The sequence below is a fragment of the Octopus bimaculoides genome, chromosome 6, assembly GCF_001194135.2.
Source record: "Octopus bimaculoides isolate UCB-OBI-ISO-001 chromosome 6, ASM119413v2, whole genome shotgun sequence".
NCBI classification, from domain to species: domain Eukaryota; kingdom Metazoa; phylum Mollusca; class Cephalopoda; order Octopoda; family Octopodidae; genus Octopus; species Octopus bimaculoides.
Window position 1 is genome coordinate 11,010,770 of NC_068986.1, and position 19,395 is coordinate 11,030,164.

General features: G+C 39.5%; 2 protein-coding genes across 7 annotated transcripts in view; one reads left to right on the forward strand and one right to left on the reverse strand.

Moving 5' to 3' along the window:
• The window catches only part of LOC106870444 (zinc finger protein 277), a 33,231-nt gene extending 18,678 nt beyond the window's left edge, over window positions 1–14,553 (forward strand). For both annotated transcript variants that reach the window (XM_014916536.2, XM_014916537.2), the window contains exons 8-13: window positions 930–1,062; window positions 3,454–3,521; window positions 7,740–7,839; window positions 9,020–9,112; window positions 11,688–11,812; window positions 13,972–14,553. In XM_014916536.2, the coding sequence (XP_014772022.1) occupies window positions 930–1,062; window positions 3,454–3,521; window positions 7,740–7,839; window positions 9,020–9,112; window positions 11,688–11,812; window positions 13,972–14,131 (679 nt within the window). In that variant the 3' untranslated portion in view covers window positions 14,132–14,553. The remainder of the gene's footprint in view (window positions 1–929; window positions 1,063–3,453; window positions 3,522–7,739; window positions 7,840–9,019; window positions 9,113–11,687; window positions 11,813–13,971) is intronic.
• The window catches only part of LOC106870443 (UBX domain-containing protein 7), a 65,250-nt gene continuing 60,047 nt past the window's right edge, over window positions 14,193–19,395 (reverse strand). For all 5 annotated transcript variants that reach the window (XM_052968615.1, XM_052968617.1, XM_014916535.2 and 2 more), the window contains 3 exons: window positions 18,702–19,179; window positions 16,670–16,749; window positions 14,193–15,240 (listed from right to left, as the gene is read on the reverse strand). In XM_052968615.1, coding sequence (XP_052824575.1) covers window positions 15,082–15,240; window positions 16,670–16,749; window positions 18,702–19,179 — 717 coding nt within the window. In that variant the 3' untranslated portion in view covers window positions 14,193–15,081. The remainder of the gene's footprint in view (window positions 15,241–16,669; window positions 16,750–18,701; window positions 19,180–19,395) is intronic.

Consider the following 19,395-nt stretch of genomic DNA (forward strand, 5'->3'; position numbering starts at 1 on the left):
TCTCTCTCTCCTCTCTCTCTCCTCTCTCTCTCTCTCTCTCCTCTCTCTATACAATGTAAAGTGTGAGAAGGGAAATCAACAAACCAACCAATCAGCTAATATTATTATTATTATTACTATTATTATTATTATTATTCAACATTTGGTAGTTTCAGGCAGATTTCTACTGCCTCACCTACTACATCTCCATGTTGCTGGGGTGTGTACAGCATTGTGTGTGTGTGTGTGTGTTTGTGTTTTTTTTGTTTTTTGTTTTTGTGGTTGGGAAAGTGACTTCTCCTCCTCCTGGTATCGTATTGCATCACTTCGTCTTGCTACGGGATCTCATTGCAGTCTTTTGTTGTATTAGTGTTTCTATCGTGCATTGTGTGTGTAATGCGAGATGTGTTCCTCTGTTGGGTAGTCGGCCTACTGGTGGTTGTTTATTTTATTGGATATTTATCATATAGAATGTGTCCTATGTTTGTGGATTTTGTTTGGGTTGTATTATTGGATTGATAGTGTCTTGCATAGGATGTGGGCTGTTCCTAGCAGGGCCATTTGTCAGATTAGTGTGTAGTGTTGTTATTATTATTATTATTATTATTATTATTATTATATAGAGAGAGAGAGCATTGCAATACCACTCCCTGCTCTGTTGTGTTGTTCTTGCATCAAAACATCCTTGTTATTGACACCATTAATTCTACTGCCGTCATCATCTTCATCATCACCACCGTCATCGCCACCACCACCATCATCACCACCACCATCATCACCATAATCGCCACCATCATCATCATTGTCGCCATCATCATTATTGTCATCATCATCACCGCCATCATCATCATCGCCATCATCATCATCATCATCATCATCATCATTGCCATCTGCTCTTCTCACCATATTCACCCCACCACTAATTCTGCTAAACTTCTCCAACGAAACAGTCTGCAGTGTCTCTATTGTGAAAAGACATTCCGTGATCGCCCAACCCTGAAGGAACACATGCGGAAGAAGCAGCACAAAAGGATCAAATCCAACAACACACTCTACGACAAATATTACATCATCAATTACTTGGTAAGTGTCACCTCCATCTTCCTTTCTTCCAAGAGAAACCTGTCAGGTGTAGGTCTCTTGTGAGCATCTGTGATATATGATAGGGACAGGCATGGCTGTGTGCTTAAGAAGGTCCCTTCCTAACCATGTGGTCTTGAGTTCCATCCCACTATACAGCAGTTTGAATAAGTGCCTTCTACTATACCCCTGGGTCAACTGTCTGTGCTGGTTCCACATATAAAGCACCAATTGGTGGGTGTTTGGAAGAGCATCTAACCATAGAAACTATACCGGAACACAATTCGAACCCAAGATGGCTCTCTGGTTTGCCAGCTCCTGTCAAATTGTCCAGCCCCTGCCATCCCATGGAGAACATGTCAAAGGATGATGATGAGAAACTGTGTGGAAGCCCATCACATATGATGAGGCTTGTTTCAGTTTCCATCTACCAAATCCACACACAAGGCTTTTGTTGGCCTAGGGCTGTAATAGAAGATGCTTGCTTAACATGCTCTGCAGTGGGGCTCAACCCAGAACCATGGTCACTTCCCAGGCCAATGGCAGTGCCACCTGACTGACACCCGTGCTGATGGCGCGTAAAAATCACCATTCGATTGTGGTTGATGCCAGTGCTGGTGGCATGTAAAAAGTACCCACTACACTCTTGGAGTGGTTGGCATTAGGAAGGGCATCTAGCTGTAGAAACCTTGCCAGACCAGATTGGAGCCTGGTTCATCGTCCTGGCTTGCCAGTCCTTAGTCAAGCCATCCAACCCATGCCAGCATGGAAAGCGGATGTTAAACAATAATGATATATATATATATATGATGGTTGTCAACTTCTTATGCGGAGTGTGACCACCTCTTGTACTTACACATTAGATCGATCATGGTGTCTGATGTGGCTTTTTAAACCAGACAATGTATTGAAAAGACACATAGATTGCATATCTGATTTGGACCACCAAGAGCTGCAGTTAAGTTCTGATCTTTGTGGACCTTAAAACATCTTTTGGAGCCTCCGTTAGATTTGCAGACTTTATGGTGCGTGCACGCACGCACACACACAGGTGGCTTCTTTCAGTTTTCGCCTACCAAATCCACTCACATGGTTTTAGTTGGCCTGGGGCTATAGTAGAAAATACTTGCCTGAGGTGGCATGCAGTGGGACTGAACCAGGAACTCTAGTGGAAAAACAAGCTTCTCAATCTCATAGCTATGTCTGTACCTATACATATATATATATATGTGTGTGTGTGTGTGTGTGTGTTTGTGTCACCCTAATTGTTTGACAACCAATGCTGGTTTGTTTACATCCCCATAATGTAACAGTTTGGTAAAAAAAAAAAATGACTGGTAGAAAAAGGAGAAGAGCTTCAAAGTAGCACCACAGTCAATTTGTTATTGTAAACCCTTCAAGGTGCTGCTCCAGCATGGCCATAGTCCACTGATTAAACTAAGTAAAAAGAATGAGGCAGTGATTTTGTGTTTCGTGATGGGCTTCACTTTTAGTTATTCATAATGTCTTTGACAACATTGCCTGACCATGTAGCATCATGTCCGTTGAAATCCACCACCTGTAGAGGGCTCAACTCTGTTCGCCATGGTAAGTTCTTCTTTTCAGTTATTCACTACTTTCAGTTGTTTCACCTCCTCCAAGAATTATGTCACTGGAAATCCAACATATTTTTCATTAATAGAATATATGTATAAGCATAGTTGTGTAAGTAGCTTGCTTCCCAGCCAAATGGTTTTGGGTTCAGTCCCACTGTGTGGCACCTTGGTCAAGTGTCTTCTACTATAGCAGCCTTCAGGCTGACCAAAGCCTTGTGAGAGGATTTGAAAGAAGCCCATTGTGTGTGTTACTGTTTCCTTGCCTTGACTTCATGTGGTCTTTGCAAATAAGTGTCACCAGCATGCAATTGATGTCTTTGTTTGCAATCTTCCAGGAAAACATGTCCGGCCATGAGGCAATATTGACTCGCTGGGAAACAGGTGAGGGTTGGTGACAAGAAGGGTATCCACCTCAACAAATTCCATCTAACCCTTGCAAGCATGGGAAAGGAGGCATTAAAAAGATGATGATGATGATGATAGTTATGTTCCTAACAATGCGAACAGTAACTATCAGGAATCCTTATAAATTCCTGCTTAAACTCTGTTCTCATCATCATTATTTAACATCCATTTTCCATGCTGGCATGGGTTGGACTCTTAGACAGGAGCTGGAAAGCTGGAGAGCTGCACCAGGTTCCACTGTCCATTATGGCCTGCTTTCTACAGCTGGATGCCCCTCTTAACACCAACCACTTTACAGTGTGTACTGAGTGCATTTTACATGGCACCAGCACCGTTCCAATTTGTTGTATTCTTTGCTCTTTAATGAAACGAACTCTTTTATATCTTTGTGTAGGAAATTGGTAAGAACTGGGAAAATTTTGAATCCAGCGAGGAATTCTCTACAGACTTTGACTGTGAAGAGTAAGTAACTGTTTTAGAATTTTGATGCCTTTATTGCAGATATGGATGACATTGGAACCTGGCACAGCCCTACAGCTTTTCAGTTCCCTGTCAAATTGTCCAGCCTTTGCCAGCATGGAAAGCAGTCTTTAAATGATGATGATGATGATGATGATGGCAGTTAAGAAGCTTGCTTCTCAACCACATGGGTCAGTGTGACTGTGTAGTTCCTTGGGCATGTCTCTTCTGCTATAGTTCTGGCTCAGACAAAGTCTCTCTCAGTGAATTTGCTGCTCAATGGATACTGGAAGAATGTTTCGGCTGATATACCCTCCAGCCTTCATCAGGGCATGTGGCGTAGTGGTTAAGAGCACGGGCTACTAACCCCAAGATTACAAGTTTGATTCCAGGTATTGACCTGAATAATAATAATAATAATAATAATAATAACAACAACATTGAAAAATACCTTAGGAATGAGAACCCCAGGACACCTAATGAAGACTGGAGGGTATATCAGCCAAAACTTGTTAACAACAAACAAGATGAGGACAAATATCCGTCAAGTGTGAATAATGTACATAATTCCTCATCTCTTAAATATAGAACTGAAAAAAAAAACTGTTTGGGTTTTCAATTTATCTTTTATCTTTTTCAGTCATTTGACTGTGGTCATGCTGGGGCAATGCATTCACAAATTTTTAGTCTAACGAATCAACCCCCATACTTAATTTTTTTAAGCCTGGTACTTATTCTATCAGTCTCTTTTGCTGATCTGCTAAGTAATGAGAATGTAACCACAACACCACCAGTTGTCAAGTGGTGGTGGAAGACACACACACACGCATGTGCGCGCGCGATGAGCTTCTTTCAGTTTCCATCTGCCAAATCCACTCAGAGGGCTTGCTTTGATCAACCCAAGTCTCTAGCAGAAGACACTTGCCCATGGTGCTACACAGTGGGACTGAACTCGGAGCCATGTTATTAGGAAACAAACTTCTTACCACACAGCCATGCCTGCACTTGTGGAGAAAATCCAGGAACCACCAGTGAAATGTCCAGATATTTGTACATATCCGATGTGATATTAGTCATGACATTGTTAAGTAGTTTTTGTGATGTTCATTTTAGTTTCTAGGCCCCACCACTACCACCACCACCACCACCACCACCAATCAAACCATTTGATCTTTGGTTTCTGTATTTCCTCTACGAATAAATAAATAAACACACTCTTCTCAGAACACTTGACTAATTTGGTTCAAGTGTTTGTCCAGGATAGAGATTGTGTTCCCTGGCTGGAATGACCAGGCTGTGGTGGTGGTGGTGGTTGTAGTAGTAATAGTATCAGTTAACAGTGAAGGCGGTGGTGAGCGGCTGTTGTTCTAATAATATTAGGAGTGGTAGTGGTGGTAGTAGTGCTGGTGATGGTGGTAGTTGTATAGTATATGTATGTATATGTGTTTATGTATGTCATGTTTGTATACATGAATATACATCATAGGTGCAGGTGTGGCTGTGTGGTAAGAAGTCTGCTTCCCAGCCACATAGGTCTGGGTTCAGTCTCACTGTGTGGCACCTTTGACAAGTTTCTTCTACTACTATAGCCTCAGCCCAGACAAAGCCTTGTGAGTGGATTTCGTAGACAGAAACAGAGAGAAGCCTGTTGTCTGCCATCCATTCCTGTGTTACTAGAGCCATGTGTAATACTGCAGAATCTTACTGAAGCATATATGGCCTTCCATTGCATACACTGTCTATCCAACAATTATTTCCAGGACCTCAATGTAGGCAGCAGAGTTAACTCTAAGGTCTTGTGAAAAGAAGTAAGGAGGCATCACATGTCTTTCATTGCTGACAACCCTTAAAACCATGACCCAATATATATGTGTGTATGTATATATATATATATATATATATATATATATATATATATATATATATATATATATATATATATATATATATATATATATATATATATATATATACACATACATACACATATATACATATACATATATATACAGACAACACACACACACAAACACATATATATGTATACATATATATCTATGTGTATATGTCTGTTCCCCCACCACAACTTGACAGCCAGTGTTGGTATGTTTAGATCCTTGTAACTTAGCAGATTGGCTGATAGAATAAGTACCAGGCTTTAAAAAATTAAGTCCTGGGGTTGATTCATTCAAATAAAAACTGCTCAAGGTGGTGCCCCAGCATGGCCACAGTCCAACGACTAAAAAAGAAGATAAAAGTACATCTTAGTGTGTGTGTGAATTAGGGTCCCCTCCCACTCTCTGTTCTGTAGCTTAATAGGGGAACACATCACTGGGTACACGGTGAGGGCATGGGAGGAGAGCCTTTAGTCCTGCTGCCACAGACAACTTGTCTGGTGCTGGTAGACTACAGTCCACTCCTCACTCAGTCCATGCTGTAAAAACTTGACCTCCACAACAACAAAGATGGCCAGTTTCTGTTGATGTGTGTGTGTGTAAGATGATGAAGGATCATAAAGCTAGTCTCAGCACTGCGTGCAGGGAAAAGTGGATGTAAAACTATGATGATGATGATGGTGGTGGTGGTGGTGGTGATTGTGTGTGTGTCTCTGGATACGTGAGAAAACTAAGCAATATTCGTTTATTGTTTCCACTTTTGTGAAGCAATGAATAAAATGTTGCTCACTTTGCATCTTGAGAGTCACTTAGCAATGGACGACCAAATGAAACCGTTTTTTTCCCACAAAAATCTCTGTTTGATACCAATTGCAAGAAATGAGATGACCGACTGACATAACATGGTGTGATAATGTTCTACGGAAAACTACTTGACATTTGCAACAGAGTTGAAGCAATAACCATGCATAGACACACGCACCTCTCTGAATCTCACATTCCTCCAAATAATTTCACTAGTATTTTTCAGATATTAGTACATGGTTTCAAGCTCAGTGCCACTGCATGGCACCTTTCACAAGTGCCTTATACTGTAGCTTCAGGCTGACCAAAGCCTTGGGAGTGGATTTGGTCAATGGAAACTGAAAGAAGCCCACCGTGTGTGTGTTTGTGTCTCTTTTTCGTGATATCAAATGACAGCTGTAAGCAACTGTCACTGTCATACAAGCAGTGTCCTTCATTTCCAATCTTCTGGCCATGGGGGGAGATATTGCCTTGCTTGGAAAAAGATGAGGCTTGGCGACAGGAAGAGCATCCAACCATAAAAAATCTATAGTAGAAAGGATTATTATTATTATTATTATTAAAGTGGCAAACTGGCAGAGTCATTAGCACAACAGGTTAAGATGCTTAGTGACATTTCGTCCATCTTTATGATCTGAGTTCAACTTCTGCCAAGGTCAACTTTGCCTTTCATTCTTTCGGGGTTAAAAAATTAAGTACCAGCTGAGTACTGGGATCAATGTAACCAACTTACCCCCTCCTCCAAATTTGCTGGCCTTGTGCTGAAATTTGAAATTATTTATTAACATCATTATGTGATGAAAACTTACAGCTTATTTTGCTGGGTATGATGGAAAGTGTCAGCTGTCTGCAACCAGCAGACAAAAGTGATAACGGTTTACTGGTCATGCTTCAAGAACCCTGCGAGGAATTCTTGCACTTCCAAACAATATTGATTTTTGTAGGTTTTCTATCTTCACACTTGCACCAATTTTTCTCAGCCATGTTGGTAATTGAGTACTGATAATTCCAAGTACACCAATTACTATTGGTATCACGTCTTCTCTCCTCATTGACCACAACCTTCGCATTCCCCACTTCAAATCGTCATAGTTGTTCAGTTTTTCTTCTTTCACATTGATCCTGTTGTCACTGGGAAATGCTGTCGATTATCATACATGTTCTTTTTTTTTTATTCACCACAACAATGTCCAGTTTCCTTTGTCTGATCAGGTAATTGCACCGAATCCTTAAATCCCACAAGATTTTGCAATTTTCATTCTCAGTGACTCCTTCTGGAGTTTTCTCATACCACATTATCGCTCTTTGTAGGCCATGATTTCCACAGAGTTCCCAATGGTTCATTCTTGCCACATTGTAATGTTGTCTTTTGTATTCACATTGTTCCAATTTTAGACATTTGCTAACGATGTGCCATACCGTTTCATCCCTCCCGCCACACATTCTGCACTTCACATAGTTAGTCCTTAATGCTTGTTCTTGAGCTGCGCTATTTATTTTTTTAAAATCATTATTATTCTAGAAACTGGGATGGCTGGCATGATGAGAGTGGTTCCACTGCAGTCTGTTTGTTCTGTGATTTCTCTTCAGCTGATGCAGATATTTTACTTCAACATATGAAAGTAAGTGCTCTCTTTTTATTTATTAACATCATTTCTTCACCTTTTTTTTTTTTTTGTGTGGTTCTTGTGTTCAGTCAATAGAATGTCATACTGTCAGCCAAAAGTTATTGAGTCCTTTATCACACCATAACCCATCTATATTCTTCACTCTCTCATATATTTACTTCAATATAATAAGGAATAACTCCTTTAGTTTTCTTTCTTCCTTTTGGGGTTTTTTTTTTTTCTGAAATGTTCATCATCATCATCATCATCATCACTCTGCACACTCTGTAAAGAATATCCAGATATAGGAACTATGCCAAAGCTGACAGAAGAGCGTGGCATAGTTCTCTGGCTTTACCAGTTCTTGTCAAACTGTCCAACCCATGCAAGATGAACATTCAGTGATGATGATGATGATGGTGCGACTGTGATTAAGGGGAAAGGATTAATGCCAACCAGTTTTCACGGTGAACTGGGTGCTTTTTATTTTCTTTGAGGCCCCAGCACTAGTGTGGTTGCCATATTAGGCTAAGATCCCTCGCAGCTGAGTAATGCTACAGCAGAGGAGGGGCAGTTTTATGCTATGGGTTGAAGGGCTAACATGTGAGAAAAGGGGCCAAACTGAACAGGTTTCTTACTGTAGAGGATTTACACAGCTACTCAACACTTGGGGCGACCAAGAGGAGTAGATGTGATACCTCATCATCGTCTAATATCCGTTTTCCATACCGGCATGGTTTGGATAGAGCTGGCAGGGCCAGGGGTCACACTAGGTTCCATTGTCTGTTTTGGCTTGGGGTTTCTACAGCTGAATGCCCTTCCTAATATGCCAAACACTTTACAGAATGTACTGGGTGTTTTTCAGGTGGAAGAAGCCCATCATACGCGTGTGTCTGTCTGTTCCCCCACCTACAGTCGCTTGACAACTGATATCGGTGTTTTTACCTCCCTGTAACTTAACAGTTCAGCAATAGAGACTGATAGAATAAGTACTAGGCTTACAAAGAATAAGTACTGGGGTCAATTTGTTCGACTAAAGGCAGTGCTTTAGCATGGCCACAGTCAAATGACCGAAACAAGTAAAAGAAAAAAAAAAAGAAATTCCTTCATGTTGTTTGTTTTGTGGGTTTTTTTTTCTTTTTAATCAAATCATTTTGTTTTCTATTCCAAAGAGTGAATTTGTCTTTTCTTGTAGGACAGCCATGGTTTAGACTTGAATTTGTTAAAGAAAGAACATAATTTAGATTTTTATCAACAAGTTAAATTAATCAACTACATCCGACGACAGGTAAGCATTGGTTTATTATACTTCATTCAAGAGAGATGATCTTTTTAGGAAAATAATAGTTCCAACAGCTTCAGTTTAGTTATGAGCAGGACTGTGGAGTCAGAGTCGAAAACAATTAATGGGTAGCTGGAGTCAGAGGCAAGAAAATAGACCACAATCACTTAATTACATAGAGGAGTTGAAGTCAGAGGTGTCAATAGTAGAGGAGTCGGAGTCAGAGTTTTTTGTTTCGATGACTCCACAGCCCTGATTATGAGAATAATGACCATTTAATTGAGGTATGTCTGCTCTCTCTGTAGAAGAGAATATGCTTGAAGCAGAAAAGACTTTCCTTCTATTTTTCTTGAGTGCAAACTTTATACACCATTTTTTCCTTTTTTTTACTTCATCATCATCGTCCACTTTCCATGCTAGCATGGGTTGGACGATTTGACTGAGGACTGGTGAACCAGATGGCTACACCAGGTTCCAATCTGATTTGGCAGAGTTTCTACAGCTGGATGCTCTTCCTAACGCCAACCACTCCGAGAGTGTAGTGGGTGCTTTTACGTGCCACCGGCACGAAGGCCAGTCTGGCGGTACTAGCAATGGCTATGCTCAAAATGGTGTATTTTACGTGCCACCTGCACAAAAGCCAGTCCAGTGGCACTGGCAACGATCTCGCTCGAAAGTCCTTACACATGCCACGGGCACAAGTGCCAGAAAGTCAACGCTGGGCACAGGTGCCATCACGATTTCGCTTTCGCTTGCCCCAACAGGTCTTTGCAAGCCGAGTTTCGTCTCTTTGTTTTATATTCAATTTTTGCACCATACATACATATACAAGGTCTGATCAAAAAGACAAGTGTTGCTATGGTAACAAAGCTAAAGTATGCAGAGTGAAGCCACTTGGCACAGAAAGACCTTGAACTCTGTCAGGCATGCACACTAAGTTGTAATGTTCTCGCTCCTGTTTATAGCAGTTCTGCAAAGTAAAGTGTGTCGAGCGTGATCGTCTCACCATGCCACAGAAGTTCCATCAGTGACCACAGCAGAGAAGGTGTGTGTGTGTGTGCATTGAAAGAGACAGGGCTTGAAGGTTATTATGGCCAAGAATCTTTTCAAAATCCCACTAGATCCCACTAGAAAGAAATTTCAAGACATCAAGGAAATCCAAACAAAAGTGTTCCAGGAATGCTTCCATCAATGGATATAAAGAAGGGGACAACTTCGAAGGAGATCAAATGCCAGATTGATATGGGTTTTAATTTTCTTTTTATGGCACCAGTCTTCCAAATACTTTTTTGATCAGACCTTGTATACAGAATGTTAAAATAACATTGCCTCTTACAGGGACAGCTGTGGTTCTGTGGTAAGTTTGTTTCCCAACCTCATTGTGTGATCCTCTGGGCCAAAGCTTTTTCAGTGGATTTGCTAAACGGAAACTGAAAGAAGCCAGTTTTTTTTTTTTTCTGTGTGTTTGTTTTACTATCTCTTTGTCTTGACAGCATATGATGGTTGTAAACGAGTGTCACTGCCAAGCATGTGGTGTCCTTTGTTTCCAATCTTCTGTGAAAAGATGTCCAGCCACAAGAAAATCTTATACCCTTACCTGGTGACAGGTGAGGATTGGCAACAGGAAGGTCATATGGCTGTCGAAAACCTGCTTTAATTAAATTCCATCGAATCCATGTAAGCATGGGGGGAGGGGGGAGTAGACATTAAAACAAAGATGTTGTTTAATGAATAAAATATAAGGTATTAAAAAGAAATGATACAAACTGTAGACAAAATTGCAGGCCTTGTCAGAATTAGAAAGTGCATCATAGATACTAAGGGAAACCTCAGGGGAGTTAAGATAAAAAAGTGTTAAAGATTTGGTTGCTATTTCTAGTGTTTTGAGAAGCTTACAGATCAGAGGTTCTCAATAGGGATCCAGATAAGATTTTGTTGTTAAAAATTTGTGTGCAATCATCATCATCGTTTAACGTCCGCTTTCCATGCTAGCATGGGTTGGACGATTTGACTGAGGACTGGTGAACCAGATGGCTGCACCAGGCTCCAATCTGATCTGGCAGAGTTTCTACAGCTGGATGCCTTTCCTAACGCCAACCACTCCGAGAGTGTAGTGGGTGCTTTTACATGCCACCGGCACAAAGGCCAGTCCGGTGGTACTGGCAACGGCCACGCTCAAAATGGTGTGTTTTACATACCACCTGCATAGGAGCCAGTCCAGCGGCACTGGCAACGATCTCACTCGAATGTCTTTACACGTGCCAGGAAGGCGACGCTGGGCACAGGTGCCATCACAACTTCGCTTTCGCTTGCCCCAACAGGTCTTCGCAAGCCAAGTTTCATGTCCAATGAAGGAAACTTCCACAATACACAAAATGTTAATTGTTTATATATTTCCTAATAATATTTAATTCTAAAAATATAATAGGATTTTTTTAAACCTTAAATAACTATGAGGTTTCACCAGAATGAGTATCAATGGGTTCCATAGGTGAAAAATGGTTGAGGACCATAGAGGTTCCTTTTGTTATTGGTATTTTCAAAATAATTCTGTAGAATTAATTTTTCTTGTTGTTGCCAGGTCCATTTGCTCAAGTGCATCAGTTGTGATAAACAGTTTGAAAGTAAAGATGCATTAATGCTACACATACATTCAAGTGGACACAGCCAACAAATACCCAGGTCCAACATGTGGATGCAACCACAGTGAGTAGAAAAGACACCAAAAACCTCTACATTTCTCATAAAACTTAATTAAATTCATTCACTGTATTTGATGGCATCAAAGACACACAGACATACAAGATACATCCCTGATTTCGGCCAAACAGTTTTGTGATTGAATTAACTCATTTGGTATTTCAACCAGCCATATCCAACCCCAATATTGTATCTGTTTTAGGTTCAAACTGGCCAGATCCAGCCTTTCATACCTATCCTGGGATGTTGTTCTAAAAATAAACAATCACATCATCGAAATCTTTAATGTTTAATTAATTGAAAACAAATTGAATAAATAGGTATTGCATTTGAGAGAATAATTTGAATGCTAAAGGTTTAAAGCATGTAATGTTGGCCCAACTTTGCAACAGAGAACATCAGGAGATATTTTGGAGCCATTATTTTTGTACAAATATAAAAAAAAAATGCCATCAAATTAGTGTATGAAATTAAATTTTCCTTTTGTTTGTGTTGATGCTTCTAATTGATTAAGTTTCAAGTCAACTTCAAATGAACATTCTCTACAGCAGGACACCTACCCCACCCCCAGCTAAAGACGTCTTTTGTTTTGCACTCAGTGACCCTGTCCAGTGCTGGTACCACACAAAAAGCACCCAGTCCACCTTTGTAAAGCGGTTGGTGTGAGGAAGGACATCCAACCACAGAAACTCTACCAAAACAGACAATAGGGCCTGATGCAGCCCCCGGTCTAACTAACTCCAGTCAAACTGTCCACCCATGCCAGCACAGAAAATAGATGTTACTGATGATGAATATAGGAGCACTCTGTCGGTTACGACGACGACGAGGGTCCCAGCTGATGTGATCAACAGAACAGCTTGCTCGTGAAATTAATGTGCAAGTGGCTGAGCACTCCACAGACACGTGTACCCTTAATGTATTTCTCAGGGAGATTCAGCATGACAAGGCTGGTTCTTTGAAATACAAGTACCACTCATTTTTGCCAGCTGAGTGGACTGGAGCAACGTGAAATAAAGTCTTGCTCAAGGACACAATGCTTCACCAGGAATTGAACTCACAACCTTACGATCGTGAGCCGAATGCCCTAACCACTATACCACACACCTCCACTGATGATGAATATACTACTAAGTAAAGAATTCTTTGTGTTTACCAAATGCTATAACTTAACTGCTGGCTCTAAATTCTAGAGATTAAGCTAAGGTTGAACTTGGAATTTCTCTGTTTCTAATATTTTTTTCTCTGTATCCTTAAGTAAATTAGTAATTAAAAGTATTCTAAGCATGATTATCTCTTCTTCTCTTGTATATTTAGGGACTCCAAAACAGTAAAAAAAACAAAACCATGCCAAAAGAGACATTGGAGCTTGAAGTCCTCTGGCTTGCCAACTCCTGTCAAACCGTCCAACCCATGCCAGCATGGGAAACAGGCATTAAATGACAATGATGACTTGTCTTGCTTTTAAAATGATAGGGTGTCATTTCTAAGAAATCTATTTCTGGCAGTTCAAGTATGGGAAGAACTCTCGTTTGTCTAATTGCATCCACAAGTATCCACATGTAAGTGAATGGAGCAGCTGAAGACAAAGGGAAAGTGTATGATGGATCATCAGAGTTCATAATATAACAAGGAGTACTTAACATTTCTGAAAGCCACTCAAAATTTCTATTTAATATTTCAAGTTCACTTTGCTTGTAATCAAGAATTAATATCTTGTAGCATCACACTTCTGAAACCTTCATCTTATACAGTTGTATGTTTGTGTAAATATTCAAACCAACCAAATCATCCTGTCATAATTGAAATTCTATCAAAAAAAAAAGAATTATCAGATACTGACCCCCCACAAGATTACTAGTTTGTGAAATGCAAAACAAATAAGTTTTAACCCTTTCGTTACTGTATTTATTTTGAGATGATCTGTATTTCTTTCAGTTAATTTTAAATACAACAAAGAATTTAGTAAAATAACTTAGTTATCATTCAGCTAGTGTTAGGAACATAAATGTGGAAGATCTTAATTTGAAACTTATGAAACGAAGACATTAATACTCAGAGCCAGAACTGGGTTGGTAACGAATGGGTTAAGGGATTGTATATGTCCACAAATTTATAGTTAACTTATTCTGTAAAAATCATCTGCTATTTCTCCATTTTAACAGGTACTATTTCCCAACATATGAAAATGACAACCTGTTATGTCAGTTAATGGATAATACAATTCCTGAAGCTAACAACAGTGGAATGTCAGAAGACTGTGATTTCAAACCAGAGAACTTCTTACCTGAATGTATATTGAAGGAAATCCTCTCAATTGATTGACAAAACAGCCCAACTCGATCACACCAAACACAATTAGAAATAATGAAACCAACAAAAAGGAAAAATTTCTAAAAATTTGATTTTATTTGTTACAATCTGACTCAGCACCTCATCTTTATTTTGTCCGTCTTTCTGATATAGAAAATACTGCTGCAGTTGTTATCAATCAACAACAGACGATGACATCAAGGCAGTGTTTAAAGGTATCTAAGGCAGCAGATGAAGTCCATCAGCTTCATTGTTTTATATTCTGCTACATTAGCACTGAATGCTGTCCAGGAGTGAGTGAAGGCTTTCAGTCAGCACAGAATTGACTGATTTCTTTTTTTACTTTAAATTGAAAAGCTAACTTATTGGCAATTTTTGTTGCAAGAAATAGTAATTGATCCCAACAATAAATTTGCACATTTTGTTTGTTCGGCTCTTTGCTTTCAGATATTTTTTTTTTAATAATTTTACTTTCTAAAGCTCACTTTCTCTCCCATTTTAGCTTCAAGTAATCTTTAAATTACCGAATGAACACAAAGTATATTTATTGTTTTATGGTCTTGCTGCTTCAACAACAGGACCATAAAAGATAAACTTTCGTTTAGGTAGAACTTGGGCCCGGCAGCACAAAGTTAAATTTTTAAGACAACTTGGAAGAAAGATTTTACCATTGTTAAAAAAAAAAAAATTGGTCATGTTATTTGAAACCCCCCCTCCCAAATCAATGTAACTGACCAGATTTCTTTGAAAAACAGGGAAATGGATTTTATTTTTTTAAAATCTTCATTTCTCTTTCTTTTAGAATGAAATGTTGTCTTCATATTTCATTAACTTGTCCCAGGTGTGCCATGTTACTACTAAAAGTGTTCAGTTTAAAGCCACCCAGGGACAATCATGTGATTTGCTTTGACATTGTCAATGCAAGTTGTGTGTGGTTTGGGTTTCCAATCATCAGCTGAAGATCATCTCTCTTGGACAAAAACAGTATCTTGAGGGAAAAGACCAGCATCTTTCAGAGAAAGATTTCTGTCGTAAGTTGATAATTTTCTACGAGGGAAGTTAGTAATTAGTTCATATTTTTCATTTGAATATCCTTTCTCTTTTACGTATTCTTCAAGAGCCTAAATGAAAAAGAAAACAAATCATCATCACAAAAATAAAAGCAATCCATTTCCCCACAAAATCATCTCTTAACGTTCACTTTCCATGCTGGCATGGGTTGGACGGTTTGACTGGAAAGCCAGGAGGCGGCACCAGGATCCAATCTGATCTGGCAGTGTTTCTACAGCTGGATGCCCTTCCTAACGCCAACCACTCCAGGAGTGTAGTGGTTGCTTTTTACATGCCAATGGCACAGGAGCCAGTTGGGGGGCACTGGCATTGACTGACGCTTGGTCCCTATTAATTAGTGTCACCTGTCTTATGCACCTGTTGCCCTCCACCCCCTTTTTCCTTTACCTTTTCCTCCATATAGATTTTTTAACCATCAACCACATCTTCTCCCTAGTACATCATTCGCCTCACACTCCTATGAACGTGCCCACCCTTCTCAGTCCAGTCCATATTTTCCCCACCTCTTCTCACTTTCTTGTCCCATGAGAGAATATTCTTAGCACCTTGTCACCAACATCTTTATCTTCTTTCCATCTCCACCCACCAACCCTTATATATGCCAAAATAGCCATGTATCTCCTCTATAGAAAGAGGCCTGTTCCAGTCCCTCAATCATACTTTAGCCTCTCAAAACCACTCCCCTCCCTACCGCAGCCCCACCCCACCCCACCCCGTCTTGTCAGTTACTTGGTGACTTCACTAATATCCAGTACATTCTGTAAAGTGGTTGGTGTTAAGAAGGCCATCCTGCTATAGAAACCATGACAAAGCAGGGCATTGCCCTCAACACAATTTTCTGGCTCCTTGGATCCTATTTAACTTCCCAATCCACAACACAATGGAAGAGACAGATGGTAAACGATGGTGATGTGTCCTCCCTGTTCCTACTATCTTCAACAATTAGCTGGCAAAAATGTTAGCAGGCCAGGCAAAATGCTTAGCAGTATTTCGTCTCTCTCTACATTCTGAGTTCAAATTCTGCCAAGGTTGACTTTACTTTTCATCTTTTCGGGGTCGATAAATTAAGTACCAGTTGTGTACTGGGGTCGATTTAATTGACCCACCACCACCAAAAAAAAAAAAAAATCCAAGCCTTTTGCCTAGATTAGAAAAGGAATTAGTAAAAAAAACACCGAAATGGTATAAAAGGAAAGTGCTTTCCTCTACAAAGAGGTTCTGTCAAAACATTTCATAACCAAGAGAGATTTATCTTCTGATATAGATTACAGAATATAAAAATCATTGGTGGATTGGCAATCGATACATTCTATAAAGTGAGTGACATTAGGAAGGGGCATCAAGGTGTAGAAACCATGCCGTATCAGAGCCTGGTGCAGCTTCTGTCAAACCGTCCAACCCATACCAGCATGGAAGGAGGATGTTAAATGATGGACGACAATAACAAACATACCAAGAGGAGGATTAAGTTTCACTTACCAACAATGGTGACGTACAAGGAAGTGATAACTGTTGTTTGTTGCCATCAGGAAACCTAATCATTAGATTTGTGACAGGATCTAAAAAAAAAAGCAAGGAAATTAAACACATTCGTAAAAACCAAAAGTAATTAATGATAATTGGCAACATGATTCTCATCAATCACTTCTAAAAGGAAATGATTCAAATTAAAGCACTATTTAAAAAAAAAATTTTTTTTTTTTTAAAGTAACATTTAAAACAATCATCAATTAATTTATAAACTAATATTTTTCTGTGTAATCAAACAAACTACAGCCACAAATAGAATAATTTTGCTTACAAGCACAGGAGTGGCTATGTGGTAAGAAGCTTGGTTCCCAACCACATGGTTCCGAGTTCAGTACCACTGCGTGGCACCTTGGACAAGTGTCTTCTATTACAGACTGACCAAAGGCTTGTGGAAACTGAAAGAAGCCCATCGTATATATGTGTCTGTGTTAGTTTTGCCCCTACCCCATTGCTTGGCAATCAATGGCGTGTTTATGTCACCGTAACTTAGCAGTTCAGCAAAGGAGATTAATAGAATAAATACTAGGCTTACAAAAGGCAAGTCCTGGAGTCGATCTGTTCGACAAAAGACGGTGCTCCAGCATGGCCACAGTCAAATGATTGAAACAAGTAAAAGAATAAAGACAGATATCCACCCCTCCTAAATACAGTGACACTCATTTCTTTTAATTCTTTTACTCCTTTACTTGTCTCAGTCATTTGACTGTGGCCATGCTGGAGCACCGCCTTTAGTCAAGCAAATCGACCCCAGGACTTATTCTTTGTAAGCCTTATACTTATACTATCAGTCTCTTTTGCTGAACTGCCAAGTTACGGGGATGTAAACACACCAACTTCAGTTATCAAATGATGGTGGGGTGACAAACACACACATATAGATGGGCTTCTTTCAGTTTCCGTCTACCAAATCCACTCACAAGGATTTGGTTAGCCCCGAGCCAATAGTAGAAGACACTTGCCCAAGGTGCCACGCAGTGGGACTGAACCAAGAACCATGTGATTGGTAAGCAAACTACTTACCACGCAGCCATTTTCTTTCAACATGTCAATCATTTAATACAGCATAGTAATAATTCTCTTTCTCTCATATATAGACAGTTGTCTTTCGTGCTGCCAAACCACCTGGCGTCCATATAAAGTTTTCTTGTTAAAATTTATGTGCAATAAATTGCTTATATATCTATGATACACCAAGCATTTCAACATTTAAAAAAAAAAATACCTAATAGGAATTTTTAAACATCAAATGGCTGTGATGGTCCATCCCAGTAAAACAGGAATTAAAAAATGATGGTGACCCACGAGGTTGGACTAATATACAACTTCAACATTTTATCATTTCTGAATACTCTAAGGTGGTTGGCTGGTTGTTGTTAGCAAAGCAGATAAAATACTTCACAGCAGTTTTTGTCTCAATCTTTACATTCTCAGTTCAAATCACACCCAAATCAACTTTGCTTTCCAGGGTGAATAAATTAAAATACCAGCTGAGTAATGGTGTCAATGTAATTGACTTTCCCCTCTCGCCCTAAAATTGCTGGCCTTGTGCTAAAATCTGAAACATTTCTGAATATTCCAAGTTGCAACCACTGATAAAAGTCATTTTCTGGCTGGAACAAATTTCTCAGCTGATCATGGAAAGCAGATGTTAACCCTTTCATTACCATATTTATTTTGAGATGCACTGTGCTTCTTTCAATTAATTTTAAATATAACAAAGAATTTAGTAAAATGACTTAGTTATCATTAAGCTAGTGTTAGGAACATAAATTGTGACTACGATTTGGTGGAAGATTTTAATTTAAAACTTATGAAAACAAAACATTTGTACAACAGAGCCAGAGGAGAGGTTTCAGCCAGATTGGTAACAAAAGGATTAAAAAACAACGATGATTCAAGCCATTAAGTGTAATCTGGCCAAGACACAACCATCTTCAGGTTTTAACTGAAACCAACAAACACCAAACAACATCGTACTTACCATCTTTAGAACCTAGATATGCCTTCCAACTACTACTACTGGCTGTGCCATCTTGTTTGCTTGATGCTGTTGTTGATGCCGTTGTTGTGGCTGTTGACTGTTTACTGGAACATGGTAATTCAGTGGTTTGTGAAGATGAAAAGATGGGTGATTTCAAAGTAGTTAAACTCTTATAAACTGTGGCACTGGAGCTCGAAGACTGAGTACACGGCACACGTTTTGATTTGTTCTTAGATTCGGATACTTTTTCTAATTTAGAAAGCAAGTTTGAGCTGCCATGCGACTTTCTTTCAGATGTTTTAATCCGTTTGACTGGAGATGGTACGCTCTCCTCTTCTGAGCCAGTAAAGGTCTCCAAATCAATGTCGTATTCTGACTCTGAACCCTCAGATTCCGAAGAATGTGCATCTTGTTCCAGAGATGCTTTGATTGCTGCTTGCATTTGAGCATCTTCGCTTGCATCCACAATACTCATTTCCTGGCAACAAAAAGTATTGCAATTGAATTAGTGAAAACATCTACAATTGTAAAGCATCTTTATTCTTTTGCTTGTTTCAGTCATTTGACTGCAGCCATGCTGAAGCACCGCCTTTAGTCAAGCAAATTGACTCCAAGATTTATTCTTTGTAAGCCTAGAACTTATTCTATCGGTGTCTTTTGCTGAACTGCTAAGTTACGGGGGCCATAAACACAC